We start from the raw sequence: 17,545 nt of genomic DNA, 5'->3' as shown, positions 1-17,545 counted from the left end.
GGGAGACTAGGTGGGGATGGTTGCGTTGAAACAGAATCATAGCATAGAGGTTAGAGAGAGCCTGGATGTCTGTCTCACTGCACTCTCAGCCCGCTGACTCCCCTTCATAGACTAGGCACTTGCCCTGGGTGTCTCGTGATGTCTATAAATAGGAACAGCCTCTGAGGCTGCTATTCCATTCTGAAGTCTGGGCATTCCCTCATCCCTATGCAGTCCTGAGAACCCCTCAAGGATTCCCAGGACTGGCACCCCCAAACCTCTCTGCCTGGACTAGGAAATACCACTGCCTTCTCTATCTTCCATTATGGCTATCAGCTGGGACCCTGTTCAAGCCCCATTGCAGTCCCATATACCTCTGAGGTGGGCTATAGCAAAGTCCTGTGGGGCTTACATGTTCCACTCAGATCAGCGAAGAGTCCGGTGCATGCCTACTATTGTCCTCGGGACATGGAATCTGGGAACAAAGAATGTGTCATTTCTGGATTCATGGAGGGAATGAATCAGAGCATGGAGAAAGAAAGCCTGAGGTTACAACTCTAGCCTCCAGCTTCCACCCCAGGACATCATCAAGCCAGCCTTGACACTACAGAACATCCATCTCCTCCTTCCCCCCATCGCTGTTTCTCTGGATGGAACGTTTCCTGTGATCTCATTGGCCCCCGTCAGTGGCCCCTTGAAGCTGGTTTCATGGCTGTCTGCATTGTACTGAGGAAAAAAAAAAAACAAAAAAACAAAAAAAAAACAGAGGCTTGTGAAAGGCCACTTCTGGTCACACTGCTGGACCCTGCACTTGGAGTTGTCTGGCAACAAAGTATAGATTCTTGGCAACTCTGCCAAGCTGCAGGCTGCCTGGCTCAGCGTTTAAGTGGCTCACGAACACCCTTTCCTCTCATTTGTAAGCTGTGTCGGGGACCCTGCATGGCAGGAGCCAGTGAGGGATTCTGCCACTGCCACTGACTCAGAGTTGCATTTGAGATACCACAGGGACTTCTGGATCTCCTTCAGTGTGGAGGCTTCTGGGCAAAGCCCCCACCTCCAAGCTGTCTCAGATATAGGCCCTGCTTGGTCTCCTTCTTCCAAACTTGCTGCCACTAAAAATAGGAGCCTCACTGGAGCTGCTCAAAGAGGCCAGTGTGCCCCCCTGGCTCACGGAATTCTTAGACAACAGCCATTGCGCACAGCCATCAAATCTGGGACACTCAGAATTTCAGAAACAGGACACCTGGGACCCTCAGACCCACATCTCTAGGCTGTGCTGGGACTGGTTAGCCACTGATTGGTCACTTTCTCCTAATAAGCTGTCGTCTGTGACTTGTGTCTAGGACAGACTCTGTTTCTTATGGCTGTTATGGTCACTGTCCTCTCCAGCACCTTATCATAACGTCTGTCTTTAAACCCAAGAATATCCCCGCTCCTGGTGGGTCTGCCTCCATGGTTCTCAAATGGGGACAAATCAGGTCCCACAGGGGACACCTTGGGTGTGTGTGCAGACATTTTCAATTGGCATGATTGCAGGATAGGTAGGAATTACTGTCCCATGGGCAAGTTGAAGCCAAGGACATTGTGGAATATCTTACAGTGTGCAGGACTACCCCAGCCCAGAGAAGGATCCTCTCCAAGTGTCAGGACTAAGACCACTCTGCTCTAGGATAGGAAAATTTTATACCCCTGCCCAACATTTTAGAGGCCATGCCATTGTAACAGCCCTTTCTGTCAGACTCAGCAGACAGACTAGTACCTTCCTGACCACGCCCTCCCATTTTCATTCTTCTGTCCCCAGTGGTAGGCTTTCAATTCCCAGGGAAAATTGGATGGTGGGGGATTGGAAGAATCCGTGCCAGTCCTCGCCCTTTCTGGACTATCCTCAAATTGAGGTTGATCCAGCAATTGCATCTGTCAGGCCCTGGCCAGGGCACAAGTTCCCCCAGCGTATTAACCTTGGCCCAGGCAATTGGCTTACTCCCTGCTTGGCGTGCTTGCCATGTCAGGCAAGCGTGGCAGATAGAGAGGCACAGGCCAGGATTCCTGCAGTGGCTCCAGGCATTGGCTCCACAGGCAGATAATGGAGAGTTGGCTCTATCTGTGTTATTGCGGTGTGGTGGGCATTCCCAAGAAGAGATTCCATTCTAGGATTTAGGGTCCAGAAGGCAGGTGTGGATCATGTGTGGTTCAGGGTGGCCAGGCTCCCCACTCATTATCTGGCATGTGTCTGTTGAATCCTTGCATGCCAGATGATGGAATGCTGCCATGAATGAGCTGCAAATGTCCCAGTTCTCAGGGGGCTTATGTGCTTACAACGCATCCAGACATGCAGCTATCCAGAGGGAGTCTGGCAATACCTGGGAGAGCTAAGAAATAATGAAGCAGGTGCCAGGCATGATGGCACAGGTCTATAATCATAGCACTCAGAAGGCAGAGGCAGGAGGATGATGGATGTAAGGCTAACTTGGGTCACATAATGAGTTCTAGACTAACTGGAGCTACATAGCAAGATTTGTTTCAAAAAAAGCTAAACAAAGCCAGGTATGGTCATTGATGCCTGACATCCCAGCAGTCAGAAAGCAGAGGCAGGGGCATTGTGAGTTTAGAGGTGGTCTCAAGAAAGACCCTGTCTCAGAAGGAAAATGAGGACTAGATATAGGGGCACACAGCTGTAGTCCCAGCACTTGGGAGGTAGAGGTAGACAGATTGGGAGTTTAAGGGCATCCTCAGCTACATATTGAATTTGAGGCCAGCCTGAGCTATATGAGACCCTGTGCCCACAAAAAAAATAAATAAATAAATAAATAAAACCAAACCAAATCAACCAACAGAAATCCAAAAAGTAGTACATAAATAAATAAATTAGGTTAAAAGAGATCAGAGCATCTTGTTTGAGTGAGAAACTAAAGGAGTACGGACTGCAAAGGTCCTGAAGCTGCTACACAGTGGTGCACACTTCCCTGCACTTAGGGGTCAGAGGCAGAAGGATCTGGATGAGTTCGAAGCCAGCCTGGTCTATATAGCAAGTTCCAGGACAGCCAGGGCAACATAAAGAGACCCTGTCTTACACACACACACACACACACACACACACACACACACACACTCACACACACATACACTCACACACACACATACACTCACACTCACACACACATACACACAGAGTTGGGGGAGGGATGGCTAAGGTCAAAGAAAGTTAGGACTCAAAGCTTCAAAAAAGTGGGGTTTGGGGATAATTTAGTAAGGGCAGAGCAGTAAGGATCCAGGAAAGAGAAGGGAAGTTGAAGGAACCAACAAAGACTCAGACTTGTGGCGGGTGAGACTGTAGCCTTTTCCTGCAGTTAGAATGAGAAGCATATGAGTTTTCCCAGGGTATGACTTTAAAACAAAAAACCAAAAACTACCCTGGTTGCTGGATGTGGGGAAGACTAGAGGGCAGCAAGCCCCTAGGGTCTGCCAGGAGACCTAAGGGGACTCCTTCAGAGAACCTCCTTTTAGGATACAGGAATGCAGAGGTCAAAAGCCTCTGAGGGATAGGGTTGGGGCCTACAGGCCCTTTCTGAAGTACCCCCACAAGGCTCTTGGAGCTGAGGTATGGAGGGCCCTGGCTAGGGGAAACCCGGCCCTGGCCAGGGGGACCCCAGCCCCTCAGGGTCTCCCCTCTTTGTTGCAGATGGGCAGCCCCATCCTGGCCTCAGCGAAGCCCTCCCCCGTGCCACCTCCGCCACCCATCGGATCAGCAGCTGGTGAGTGCCACGCTGGCCCTGACCTCAGGTAGGGCAAGGGGGCAATCAGGAGTGTCTAGGCTCCATCAAAGCCCTCTGGGGAATGAGAAGGGGACAGGAGGGAATTAAGAGGCCAGGCAGGAGGAGGCGATTCCCCATAGACCAGCCCTGGGTATGTGCTAGGGCTAGGGGACGGGGGTGTCATAGCAGCACAGAAGGTCAACTCTCATTACCCCTGCCAGGAGCCAGGCCAGAGAGGAACAAGGAACAATCCTGCAGGTTGAACCCTCGGAATGCAGTTTCTCTGTTAAGTGATGCTTAGATTGATGACTCTCTGAGCCTCAGTTTTCTCATCTGCAAAATGGAAATTACCTTGCCACAAGATGTTTCATAACTTTGCCTTGGGAACTCAAGGATCATTGGGAGAGAACAGGAATCAGCTTCAATGTTAATGGCCACTCCTCTGATTCTTTTGTTCGTTTGCGGTGCTGGGGACAAAACTCAGAAGAGGAAGGTCTTACAAACTCAATGCAAGTGTTCTACCATCTGTCCCTAAGTTAGCAAGCCTCAGCCTTGCTACTCTTTATTAAAGAGTTCAGTGGGTCTGATATATAATTATGATAGCCTCAAGATTAACAACGGAACTAGAAATGAATAATAACCATTATGTTCTGGCCCTCAGTTCAGCCCACTGACGCTCTGCCAAGACCCTGAGAGGTACTTTTAATATTGCTTGGCACCAAAGGGCTCAGAGATGTAGCACTTTGGCCTCCTCCATTTGGCCTGTCTGTACTACCCATTTCCCCACCTGTTCTGTAGATGTGATCCATCCACTCCCCTGGGAAGGCAGGCTCTCCAAATGAAGAGAGTCATCCATCTGTAATCTCAGCACTCGTGAGGCACATACTAGAGAATTAGGAGTCCAGGAACTTTCTCTGCCACATAGTAAATTCAAGGCCAGAATGGATTACTAAAGTGCTCAATAGAAATAAATATACATACATACATTCACACACACACACACACACACACACACACACGTATGTATATGATGGGCACGATAGCACATACCTACTATCTCAGGACCTGAGATTTTTAAAGCAGGGCAGTCCAGTCCAACACCAGCCTGGGGTACATAAAATCAGTAAATAAGCAAGTCCATCCGGTAATACAGATTTAGAATGTGCAGCTACTTCAGAGACTTAGGGAGGAGGATTGTGAGTTCAAAACCTGTATGAACTACAGAGTGAGTGCAAAGCTAAACTTAACAAGATCCTGTCTCAAAGTTTTAAGAAGGGAGAGGGCCTCAGTATATAGTTCTATGGTAGAGCACTTGCCTAACGTGAACCAGGTCCTTGGTTTAATTCCCATCACTGGGGGGAATGTAGAGAGAATTGATCAGAAATACTTAAACTAAGAAGTCCCAGAACCTGGTGTGGTAGCTACAGCCTTAATCTCTGCACTTGGGAGGCAGAGGCAGGTGAATCTCTGTGTGTTCAAGGCCAGTATTGTCTACAAAGTAATTTACAGGACAACTAGGAGACCCTGTTTTAAAAAAAAAACAGAAAAACAAAAAAGAAACTACAAAGCCTGATGTAGTGGCCACACTTTTAATCCCAACACTTTGGAGTCAAAGGCAGGCAGATCTCTGAGTTGGCGTCCCTTCTAGTCTACATAATGAGTTCCAGGCCAACCAGGGAAACCTTGTGTCCCCCTGGAAAAAGTCCCATCACTCCCAAGGCTTACTAGGTATCAGGTGAGGTAAAGTGTTCCCTGATTCCTAAGCACTGATACTGATCACTATCCTATGTTTTGTTTTGGGGTCATAGTCCCTACTTGGAAGGTTGGCAAGCTTTTAAATAAGCACCTGCTTTGCGTAGTAGTTTCCATAGGTGATAACTGTCAAAAAAGTTCCTTAGACATTGTATAAGGAAGACAAGATTCCTGACTTTTGAAAATCATCTCCATTTTTAGGATTGGAAAACTGAGGCCCAGAGAATTTTCCTCATCTACTCTGACCTCCCAGCCCTACCTATCTCCCTCCCAGGAAGGTCAGGGTCACTGGAATCATTAGTCACTCCTGACTCTATCCTCCAAGAGGGGAGGTGGTTCATCCTTTGAGCTGTCCTGCCACAAAGTTGACCTTCACCAAATTTGGGGGAGAGATGTGACTAAGTCGCCAGTTTGGGGAGGACCAAGACAGAAGCAGCCTTCAGCCCAGGTCAGAGCCTTGGATCCTCCCTGGGGAAAGGTGAGAGTTCACTGTACCACCAGATTTGGGGATACTCTTTTGAGGCTCTATCCCCAACCTGTGGTCTCTGCACATTTCCCCAATGATGCAACAGGGCTGGGCTGTATGGACAGGTGTACTGTAAGCGTTGAACCTGGCCGTGTCGCCATACCCCTGGAAAGGCCCATTTGGACTTCCTCACCTTTACCCTGTTACTCACAACCTCTCCACAGTCACCCTTATGCTGGATCTCAAGAAACTAACAGTTCCATCCAGCCTGGGAGGACTCCCTGTCACTACTACCCTAGGGAGGGAAACCAAGGGTCACAGCTAACTTATCCCCATTGGCACTTCCTTGCAGCTACTGGGATGGAGACAGCCTGGACTTTCAGCCGGGCTCCCCACCACCCCATCTTCTGGGTCCCTTTCCTGCATCCTTTGATGTTCAGGGGTCTTGGGAGCATCCCATGGTCCAGGAGGCCAGGGAGGGCACCCCGTCTGAGCAGAGGTTCAAGGACTCAGTTATTGTGAGAACTATGAAACCCTATGCCAAGCTCAAGGGCTCTAGAAAGTTCTTGCACCACCAGGGTGAACTGAAGTTCTTAGAGAAATACTTTCCAAGCCACCACAAGTTTGATTGGCTCCAAGATACAGATGAACAGGGGCTCCTGAAGGATACAGGGTTGCACCTGGACCTCCCTGCCCAGCCACCAAATGTTACTTCCTTCAGGAGGGTAATTGTGCCAGTGGATGACACTCCCAAGACCTTGGACACCGAGGTTATGGGTACCAGAGAGGACCTAGAGGACTTTGGGGAGGTGGCCCAGCCTTCTGAGTGGGGTCTTCACACATCGGCCTCAGAAGTGGCCACCCAAACCTGGACAGTGAACTCTGAAGCATCTGTGGAGCGACTGCATCCCCTGCTGTCCCCAGTCCAGACAGAACCATACCTGTGTGAACTGTTGCAGGAAGCAGCTGGTGGGGTGGACAGCCATGAAGAGGAGGAAGAAGAGCCAGCTGTGTTTCCTTGCATCGAGTGCAGCATTTACTTCAAGCACAAGGAGCACCTCCTAGAACACATGAGCCAGCACCGCCGAGCACCCGGCCAGGAGCCCCCAGCCGACCTGGCTCCACTGGCCTGCAGCGAATGCGGCTGGGCCTTCACAGAACCCACGGCCTTGGAACAGCACTGGCAACTGCACCAGGCTTCCCGGGAGAAAATTATCGAAGAGATCCAAAAGCTAAAGCAATTTCCAGATGACGAGGGCCGTGAGGCACGGCTGCAGTGCCCCAAGTGTGTCTTTGGCACCAATTCCTCTAGAGCCTTCATGCAACATGCCAAGCTGCATGTGCGTGAGTCACTGCCCAGCCGGCAGGCCAAGGAACCTTTCAGGGGTGGCAGCCCCGTCTTAGATGTTAGCACCCTCGTCTATCCCTCCTATGGAGACTCCTCAGGCCTCAATACCTGCGTTCACTGTGGCTTCACAGCACCTAGCAAGAGTCTGCTCAGGGAGCACATGAGGCTAGTACATGCCCAGGCCCACTGGGAGGAGGATGGAGAGGCCTTTGAGGACCTCACTGGCCAGCCAGGCACTAGCCAGGATGCATATACTCACTTACCTGACACTGCCACCATGGACTGTTTTAGCAAATCTGAGCCTCTCTTGGCCTCTGTGTGGCAGGATAACCCTTCCGGCTATGACCCTGGCCTAGCCTTTGGTCCAGAGTATCAGCAGCCGGGCATGAGAGATTTCCCATTGTTAAATTCAGGCGAGCGGTCTCTCGGAAAGCTGGCCTTCCCTTCTTCCCCTGTGCCATCTGCTTCCTATTCCATACAGCTCAGCAGAGACAAAAGCACTGTCCACCTGCAGAGAATGGAAGACAAGAGTCCTCCCTGGAGCGGAGAGGAAGAGGATGAGGATGGAGTGCTGACTCCTGAAATGGATTGTACTCCTGAAAATGGAGCCTTTCCACCCCCAGCGATCCCTAGCCTCATCCCTCAGCCAGCCCTTGAGTTGAAGCAGACTTTCCGAGATGCCCTGCAGGCAGTTAGTGCCTCGGAGACTCAGCAGTGGCAGCTCCGAAGGATGGTACCTATTGTTCTGATGGCAAAGCTTAGGCCACAAGTCATAGCTGCAGCCGCCCGGGCATCCCCAAGGCTGCCACCTGAGGAGCTAGAGCTGAGAAGCACCCACCCCCTTGACTTCCTGCTCCTAGATACACCTCTGGGGAGCTCACTGGGTCTGGACACATTCCTAGAAGGGGAGCCAGCCATGGCACTAAAGCATGAGGAGCGGAAATGCCCCTACTGTCCTGATCGTTTCCACAATGGCATTGGGCTGGCCAACCATGTCCGGGGCCACCTGAACCGAGTGGGTGTCAGCTACAATGTTCGGCATTTCATCTCTGCAGAGGAGGTGAAGGCCATTGAACGCAGGTTTTCCTTCCAGAAGAAAAAGAAAAAAGGTAGGGCATCGGCCTTGCTTCGGGAATCCATCTCCCTCTCTCAATGCCTGGGAGTCACAGAGCTGGACTTACCCACCCTTACTCTGAATCCCACTGCAGGGTAAAGTTTGGGGCCTCCTATCTTGAAACACCTGGGAGCCATGGGCAAGGTCACCACTAAATGTTGGTGGATGTGCAGGTGTCTCAGTGCCCTGGTCACAATGGCAGCTGGAGAGAGGAGTTTGAGCACAGCAATCAGCCACAGACAGATAATTCCATTTGATTCTCTCATGCAATAAATGTGTGTTGAACTGGGTCATCTCTGTTCTGGACCCTGAAAAGGCCAGCAGTGAGCTAGACGACAAGCAAAGTAACAGGACTCCTGGTGGGCATCAGAGCCTGGGGCCATCTATGCAGTGTGAAGATTTCCAGGCAGAGTTTCTGATCCCCGAGGTCTACCTCTAGTTAGAGCACACTGGGTAGTTCTGATACTGGGTAGTTCACAGCCCACTTGGGGAAGGAGTTAACATGATGTTTGAATGAATAAGAGTGCATGGAGGTGTGGGGAGGAAGAGAGAGGAGAGAGAGATATGCTACAGTGTGCAGATAAGTGGTAGACAGCCAGAAAACTAGGCAGTTCTAGCACCAAGTGACCAGGGCTCCGAATCTGAGAGAGGAAACTGTAACTTTTGAGTGTTCAGAGAAGGCTCCCAGATATGAGTATCCCATTCTCTCTTTGTCCATTTCTTCATATAAACTACACTTAATTTATAATATGGGAAAAATGCCAGGAAAAAATAGGCAAGGAGAGGGCGTCTATCTAATACTCTCATATTGCCAGTCAGAGAAGCCGGTTCTAGATGATGTTCCTAATGCTGCCTGTTGTGCATGTGGGAGTCGGGGAAGTCAAGCTTTCTGGAGTGTCTGGTTTGGAGAGGGGGGACAAGCTGAGAGTCTCTGATCAGACAGAAGCATCAACAACAGAAAGGAAGTCAGGCAATCCGGGGGTGATTGCTAGAGCAGGAGATGTCCTGGGAAGGGGGTAGAGTTAGGGTGGAGAGTGGCTCCCCTGACCACTACCCCAACCCAGGAAGTGTGTGTCTTCTTTCTGCAGTGGCTAACTTCGACCCGGGCACCTTTAGCCTGATGAGATGTGACTTCTGTGGGGCTGGTTTTGATACCCGGGCTGGCCTCTCCAGTCATGCCCGGGCCCACCTTCGTGACTTTGGCATCACCAACTGGGAGCTTACCATCTCACCCATCAACATCCTGCAGGAGCTGTTGGCCACCTCAGCAGCTGAGTTACCCCCAAGTCCCCTGGGCCGTGAGCCTGGTGGGCCTCCTGGAAGCTTCCTGACTTCACGACGGCCACGCTTACCTCTCACCATGCCCTTCCCACCTACCTGGGCTGAGGACCCTGGGCCAGTCTACGGAGATGGTAAGGGAAGGGAACAGGTCAGGCTCCTACACTTTCCAGAGGGATGGTGGGTAGGTTGGAAAGACTCTGCTTTCCTGGGAGCATTTTATCTGCCTGTAATCCCAGCACTCAAGGCTTGGGCAAGACAATCAGTGCTAGCCTGGGCTGCATAGCAAATTCCAGGCCTGAGCTAAGCTGGCTCTGGTTGTTTGCCCAAGACTATTAAGGTGTGTGTTTTCATCATACCGATTTTACAGAGGAGGAATCTGAGGCACAGAGAACTTAATTTACCTGCCCCAAATCATATAGCCAGAGCAAGATAAGCTTTGCAGTCCAGGTAGTTGGACAGCAAATTCTTTGTTCTGAAAATATTTCCTGTGTTGAATACTATGTCCAATAGAACTTTGTGAGATGTCAGTAATAGTCTTTAACAATCTGTACTGGCCTCAAGGGTCACCACTGGGTACACATGGCCACTGAGCACTTAAAATACGGCTGATATGAGCTTCTTGTTATCTTACTGTTGTGGATGGTACAGCTCTAGAATCCAGACTCTAGGGATATGGCTAAGTGATGGAGTACATGCTTGTCATAAGCAAGACGTTCCCAGTACTCACTACAAAAAGAGGAGAATATAGATTCTAGGTTCAACCAGTTTTACCCAGCAACCTTGGCAAACACCTCCCATAACTCAAGCAATTGCATGTACTAAGGTTTTAACCTCTGTCATCTCAGATATGCCAAAACAAAACAAAACAAAACAAAAACCAATCTTGTAGGGCAAAGGTTTATTTTATTTTGCTTTGATGTGCTGGGCATGGAACCCTGGGCCTCAGGCATGTTACACAAGTGTTTTCACCACTAAGCTGTGTTCCTCGCCTTGGGATTGGGTATCATCTTACAGACAGAGAAACTGTGGATTATTTGCTTTGTCCCAGCCACACATAGGCAGAGGTGGACTTCTGAACATCGTATTGATAGTGTCTGGAAATCTAGAATCAATAGTTGGTATTAGATTGCAGGGATAGGCACATCAGAATTAGAGGAAAAGTGAAGGACCTGATCTCTTAAAAAAGCTGACTTTTGGGGAACTTTTAAAGGACAGAGAACTCAGCTGGGCATAGCAGTGCACACCTTTAATTCCAGCACTCAGGAGACAAAGACAGGCGGTCTACATAGTGAGTTCTAAGACAGCCAGGGCTATGGGAAGAGATCCTGTCAAAAGAAACAAAAGTAGTGGGGTTGGGGATTTAGCTCAGCGGTAGAGCGCTTGTCTAGCAAGCACAAGGCCCTGGGTTCGATCCCCAGCTCCGAAAAAAAAGAAAAAAAAAGAAACAAACAAACAAACAAAAGTAGTAAGGGGACATAGAACTCTGCCATGGGACATAGTTGAATGAAATTCAAACTGCTTGGCTTTGAAGAATGAAATACATCTTAAATGGGAGGATTGATGCAAGGTTCCTGGGGCTGGGCTTTCTTCTATGGTTGCTCTCCCTACAGTTCCGAGGCTTGAGTGTAGATGTGTATTTTAGACTTGACTGGACTCGTCCCATCTGTAAGCCAGCTGAAGGCACTTGAGAGTTTTCAGAGGACAGTGTAAGGATGTCAACAGTCCATCTTCTTCTTTCTTCCTTTCTTTTTTATTTATGCACTGTCGCTGTCTTCAGACACACCAGAAGAGGGCATCAGATCCTATTACAAATGGTTGTGAGCCACCATGTGGTTGCTAGGATTTGAACTCAGGACCTTAACCACTGAGCCATCTCTCCAACCCCAGTCCATCTCTTTCTTAAAGAAGAAACTGGGGCCGAGACAGGTTGGTGACTGGCTGCAGCCACATCAGAGAGACACAAACGAGTGGAATATGAGGCTTGTTGCCTTTGGTAAATGATTGCTCACAAGGGCTTCAGCTTTCCTACTTAATTTGGCTCGTAATGTCTCTGGCATGGCTGAAGGCAGAGCCAGCCTTAGGGTGTCTAGGTCTGTAGAAAGTAGTCCGTGAAAGCTCCAGTTCTCACCCCCTTGTTTTGTGTTGTCCCAGTGCAGGCCTGTATATCATGCTCACATTTCTTATCTGTCACCAGAGCCAGACACTTCCAAGGATGAGACAAGTACCTAACAGCCAGATTCACTCATGACCAATCTATTTCTAGAAAAAAAAAAAAAAAAAAAAAAGTTGTGTCACTCTCCAAAAGGAACTGGCCCAAACATGGCCTCTTCAGGGAACATACGGAGATGGGGGGCATTTATGGGGTACCTGAACTGATCCTAAAATCAAAGTAATGGTATCCCAAATTTGGGCCAGGTTGAGGCAGTGGTCCTGAGTGGCAGTTCTTTTTTTAAAGGTTCTTCCCTTTTTTCCAAGTGAGCCAGAAGAGGAAGGCACCAAATTGGGGGCGGGGCCCGGTTACATTCTGGCCCCACCTATCTGTCAAGGAATGTTGTAGTTTAAAGTTGGGGCGGGAGCAGTGAACGGTGCTAGAATCATAGAGGAGGGACCAAGTTTCTTGGATTGCGGGACAACACTATCTGAGAACAGCTGGATAGATACTAGGCTTATGTGGGGCTGGGATAGGATCACTGTGGTGGAGAATCTAGTGTTTTTCGGGATTGTTCTAGAAGCTTTGCCTTTTGTAAGGATACTTATGATCAGGTCCAGGTTTGTCTACCTGGCAAGAGAGACTTTCTATTAAAAAAAAAAAAAAAAAAGAACAGGGTCTCAAGGCAAGTCCTAGCACTACTGTCAGGATTCTGATTCTGAATGCTTATATTGAGGTGAATGTGTGTGGCTGGAGGGTTCCTTTTCTAGATGTAGAGATAAGTATATCCTGGAGTGTGGCGGCTGCTAGAGGCGGATGGCAGCTTGGCCCTGAGCTCCAGGCAGCTCCTAGGAGCTCGGAAGTGGAATTCTCAGCGCCCAGAGCATTTCGCTCGAGGCGCTCGGCGCTCATCAGGTCGCCCTGGGTGCGCCCGGAGGGGCGGAGCAGAGCACGCTCGGAGGTCGCGGCGCGCGGCGCTCCGCTGCTCTCGCCTGAGGCGGCCGCCCCGCGTGCGCCGGAGCCAAGATGGCCGCCTCCACCGCCCAGTGCCGAGTGACAAAAGCGGAGAGCAAGGCGGCGGCGGGGCCGCGCGCGGGGGGTGCCCGGGAGCGCGCGCCCACGGGGGCGCCCTCGCCAGGCCCCCCGAGTCCAGGACCGGTGGTTCTCCCGGCGCCGCCGCCGCCTCCACCCCCACCGCCGCCGCCACCGGCGTCGCGGGACGGGCCCAAGGCCGAGCCGGAGCCGGGGCCCGGGCCCGCGCCCGCGCCCGCTCCGGGTAAGAGTTGGCGGAGGGGAGGGTCCGGGGAGGGGAAAGTCGGCGTCCCTCCGGAGTGTGCCGTCGCCACCCTCAACACCCGCCGTCCGATCTCTGTGGCACCCCCCCACCTCAGGCGCTCGGGCCCTGGGCCTCTCTCAGCCTCCTGGAGGGTCCCAGGCTTCGGAAGCACTCTGCAGTCGCTCCTCGGGACTCTCGCCGGCTCTGACAGAAGTCCCCTGCCTCTTTTGGAGTCTCAGAAGCTCCCAGTTGTCACGGTTCCGATCCCCTCGGTGTTGGAAAGCCACTTTTGGCCCTGCCCCATCTGACAGACGCGCCCACTTCCACCTGGAGACTTTGACAAAGTACTCTGTGTCATGATCTCGGTAGCCTTCTGTCCGGTCTTCTTGCTTCTGTGGGACTCAGATTGAGCAAAGCGACCTACCTTAACCCCCTTGCCCTATTGCTTTGTCCTGGTCGTCTCCGAAGTCCATCTGACACACGGTTCTTTCATCCTCAACTCTTGTTCAGAATTCTACCTCATCGCCTCCTACTATCCCCCATCCCTGCCCCTTTTAATGAAAACTCAGACTAAGAAAACCACCCTTGAGTCCTTCTCTCTACATATCTCTTACCGGAGGAGGCATCCTCGATGAATAGAAGCTTAAGAAACTTCGTGCAAACTTCTAACATTCCCACTCTTCCTGTCCCCGAGTTGGTCCAGAGTCCAGGTTCTTACCTTGGCCGGTTCAGCTGGTGATGAGTAGTTTACTGCTGGGCTTGTTAGTGTCTTTGAAGCTCCAGCTCCCTTGTCTGGTAGAGATTTCCCCTCCCTGTCCTCAACTTCTTGCTTTTTCTACCTTGTTTCTCAGGCTTATAGACTCTAGTCTCTGACTTTTTTTTTTTTAACTTTTCCCACCTTTACCCCCTTATAAATTCTACACAGAGAGGCATTTTTGTCTTAAAATGCCCTCTGATGAGGAATCTCGGCTCAAATTTGCAACGTGTTCTCAGACCAGTGAATCTTCTACTGGACTGAAACTACTGTTTGTCTTTCCTGTCATTGGACAGTCTTGGTGTCCCTGCATTGGGCTGCCACAAAGGTTTATGGGTGCAGTCTCAGCTCTCATGGAACTTCCATGAGTGGCTTCCAGAAGTGAGAGCAGATGCCAAGGATGAGGAAGAAGTACCATTCTTTGAGTCTCCTTCTTGGGGTGGACAGCCTGACTCATGATTGGGCTGAGCCTGTCTCCTCCACCCCACAGGCCTGTGTTCTGAGGAAAATACAATGGTGGCCATGGACTTGGGGTCTTCCTTACTCCCAAAGAAGAGCCTGCCTGTCTCTGGGACCCTGGAGCAGGTGGCCAGTCGGCTGAGCAGCAAAGTGGCCGCAGAGGTTCCTCAGGGCAGCAAACAGGAGCTGCCAGACCTCAAGGGTGAGTGGCCAGGATAGTCACCGTCACAGAAGCGCCTTTTGGATTAGCATGGGTTGGCACTCGTTTTCCTTATCGTTCTTTGAGGCAGCAAGGAGATACTACTCACTGTCTTCTACACTGAGTTTCTGTAGCTTTGGCCGTACGCGTGTCCCTCAGCTACTGCCTTACTGGATGAGGAAGGAATATCCAGTGATACGGTGGACAAGAGGCCGCAAACTTAGGGATGCACCAACCTTACTTGTTTTGAGCTTTCGTGTGTTTCATATTTGTTTTCCGTAGACCACAAAATTCTTGAGCATAATGCTACTTCCTAAGTATAATAAGAAGGGCAAAACCAACCCACCTTTGCATCATTGAAGTCAGGCGGGAAGGCCAAGAAGTAGATGGGGACTGGACCAGGACTGTTACTAAGACCTCTTGTGACGTAGCACTTGAAGTTAGTTGCAGAGAGAGTAGGTTAGGCATTAGCTCTGTGTGATCTATCTGTATGCACACGACACGAATGTGTGTAAACATTGTCAGGGCATTAGCTCTGTGTGATCTATCTGTATGCACACGACACGAATGTGTGTAAACATTGTCAGGGCATTAGCTCTGTGTGATCTATCTGTATGCACACGACACGAATGTGTGTAAACATTGTCAGGGCACCCTGGTATGTTGTGGGTCAGAAAGGCATCCCCACTGGCTGGACCACAGAGAGTGTAGCCTCCTATTGTGTGCCCTTGGGCACAAATATTCTCTTCTCTGAGCCTCAGTTTCCTTACTTCAAACCAGAAACACTAACCTCCACCAAATTAGAATGGTTGTCAGGATCAGAGGGATTTGGCAACAACCAAACACTTACTTCGCACCTGGGTAACGGGAGGAGAATGGGTTAGCTGTACCCGAAAGGCCTCATAGCCTTCCATCCTAGCCTCCGTCTCATCCTCCAGCCCAGAGCCTGACCACCTGTGAGGTCTGCGGTGCCTGCTTTGAGACACGAAAGGGCCTGTCCAGCCACGCACGTTCACATCTGCGGCAGCTTGGGGTCGCAGAGTCAGAAAGCAGTGGTGCTCCCATCGACCTCCTCTACGAGCTGGTGAAACAGAAGGGCCTGCCTGACGCTCCCCTTGGGCTGCCCCCTAACCTGACCAAGAAGTCCAACTCACCAAAGGAGTTCGTTGCTGGGGCTGCCAGGCCTGGCCTACTCACCCTGGCCAAACCTATGGATGCCCCTGCTGTCAACAAAGCCATCAAATCACCTCCTGGCTTCTCAGCCAAGGGCCTGACCCACCCATCCAGCTCTCCACTCCTCAAGAAGGCCCCACTGACTCTGGCAGGATCCCCTACACCCAAGAATCCTGAGGACAAGAGCCCCCAGCTGTCCCTGAGTCCCCGGCCAACTTCCCCAAAGGCTCAATGGCCCCAGTCTGAGGATGAGGGGCCGCTGAATCTCAGTGAGTTTGGGTACTGGGAGCTGAGGGGGGTGCTGGGATGTTATGTGGTCCTCAGATGAGGAGGACCCAGGATAGGAACTGAGACCGGCAGTTTCCAGATCCTGGGTCATCCAGGTCAGTGCTAGTTGAGGCGCTCATTGTCTCCTATTGGGCTGTCCTGTGATGGTCATTTTCCCCTATTCTGGTGATCTTCCCCTGGAAGTCGGCTACAGATCTGAGCCTGCAGGGGCCTACTTGCCACTTGAGAAGAACTCTTGTCCTTCTCTGGACTGATGGTGGGGGTGGTAAAAGTAAAAGGGTGCCTGTGGACCTGGCTTTCCCAGTGGGAGTCTGGGATATCGTGGCCCATACAGGTACATGAGTAGGCAGTCTACCAGATTCCTTACATTGGCTCCTTTTTTCATGTCTCTTAGCCATTTATGCTGAGGCATCTCCCTGTTTGTGCCCAAAAGTAGAAAGAGACCCTCCAGGTTCAGCAGTCAGGTTTCTAGAGATATCCGTTATGCTTTCCTACTTGTGGGCAGGAATTAGAGTCTGAAGATACCTGTGTTTCCTGGCACCAGTTGAGTCTGCTGTGGGTTCAGGGTTAGGGTCCTTGGTAGTCGTGTGGTCCCCTGCTCTTCACCTTCTGTCCTCCCCTGTAGTTCCTGTAGCAGAAGTCCCAGGAAGAGGGCCTGTGAGCGCTAGGACTTGACACAAGTACATCCTTAAGCTTCCCATCTTTACTCGATGCCAGTGGGCTAGGCAAGGAATTAGCTGCCCTGCCACCTGAAACCTACCAAGAAAAAACACAAAACCTGTCAGAAGCATGAAACTTGGATCCCTAACCACCTGGGCAGCTGAAAATCACAGCAGACCCTCCTGCCTTCATCCCCTAGGGCCGACCAAGGTAGCGGCCGTGAACCCCCTCCCCCTGTGTTTTGTCTCCGCAGCTTTAGATAGTGACGGGGGCAGAGAGCTGGACTGCCAGCTGTGTGGTGCCTGGTTTGAGACCCGCAAGGGCCTGTCCAGCCACGCCCGTGCCCACCTGCGCCACCTGGGCATCAGCGACCCGGATGCCAAGGGATCCCCCATAGACGTGCTCCACGGGCTCATCAGGAGGGACGGCATCCAGATCCGCCTCCCACCCGGGCGGGGAGCCCTGGCCCAGCTGGGGCGGCCTCCTTCCACCTCCACAGCCCTCTCCTTGCTCCCTCCCCCACCGCCGGCCAAGAAGGCCAAGCTGAAGGCCTCGGGTATGGCCAGTCCCTGGGGGAAGCAGGATCTCTCGGCCGCCGGCATTTTCTGGGCCTCTGATGTGGAGCCATCTCCTCTCAACCTCTGTAGGTTCTCACTTGAGCTGCCCTTCCTCCCTGTGGGCCCTGGAGCCCCTCCCTGTGGGGTCATGGCCCCCTCCCTACTCCCTCCCTGTTGTAGTAGGGAGTAGACAGGGGCCCTTGGCAGTGGGTTGGCTCAACCCAGAGACTTTGTTGGCAGTGGGCTGCTGGTACCGCTCTCTTGGCCTTTGACCCTGCCTGAGAGTGAAGGCCAAGGGGAAGGTCCTGCCTTTTGGTGTGGAAGGTGTCCTGGGTCTA

The 17,545-nt window shown here is 51.4% G+C and overlaps 1 protein-coding gene and 1 long non-coding RNA gene across 51 annotated transcripts in view; one reads left to right on the top strand and one right to left on the bottom strand.

Annotated features, from left to right (window-relative positions):
• The window catches only part of Wiz (WIZ zinc finger), a 28,430-nt gene that overhangs the window by 4,813 nt on the left and 6,072 nt on the right, over nucleotides 1–17,545 (top strand). For 8 of the 50 annotated variants that reach the window (XM_087556936.1, NM_001427399.1, XM_087556931.1 and 5 more), the window contains 6 exon segments: nucleotides 3,659–3,731; nucleotides 6,302–8,406; nucleotides 9,500–9,823; nucleotides 14,362–14,532; nucleotides 15,468–15,971; nucleotides 16,904–17,293. In XM_087556936.1, coding sequence (XP_087413062.1) covers nucleotides 3,659–3,731; nucleotides 6,302–8,406; nucleotides 9,500–9,823; nucleotides 14,362–14,532; nucleotides 15,468–15,971; nucleotides 16,904–17,293 — 3,567 coding nt within the window. 50 annotated transcript variants of the gene reach the window in all.
• Nucleotides 10,574–13,402, bottom strand: LOC148004463 (uncharacterized). The gene is made up of 2 exons (XR_015625091.1): nucleotides 13,228–13,402; nucleotides 10,574–11,951 (listed from the first exon to the last, which is right to left on the bottom strand). It is a non-coding gene; the product is annotated as an uncharacterized LOC148004463 (long non-coding RNA).

This window comes from Rattus norvegicus, chromosome 7, assembly GCF_021556685.1.
Source record: "Rattus norvegicus strain SHRSP/BbbUtx chromosome 7, alternate assembly SHRSP_T2T, whole genome shotgun sequence".
Taxonomy (NCBI): domain Eukaryota; kingdom Metazoa; phylum Chordata; class Mammalia; order Rodentia; family Muridae; genus Rattus; species Rattus norvegicus.
This window is presented reverse-complemented; position numbering and strand designations above follow the sequence as displayed.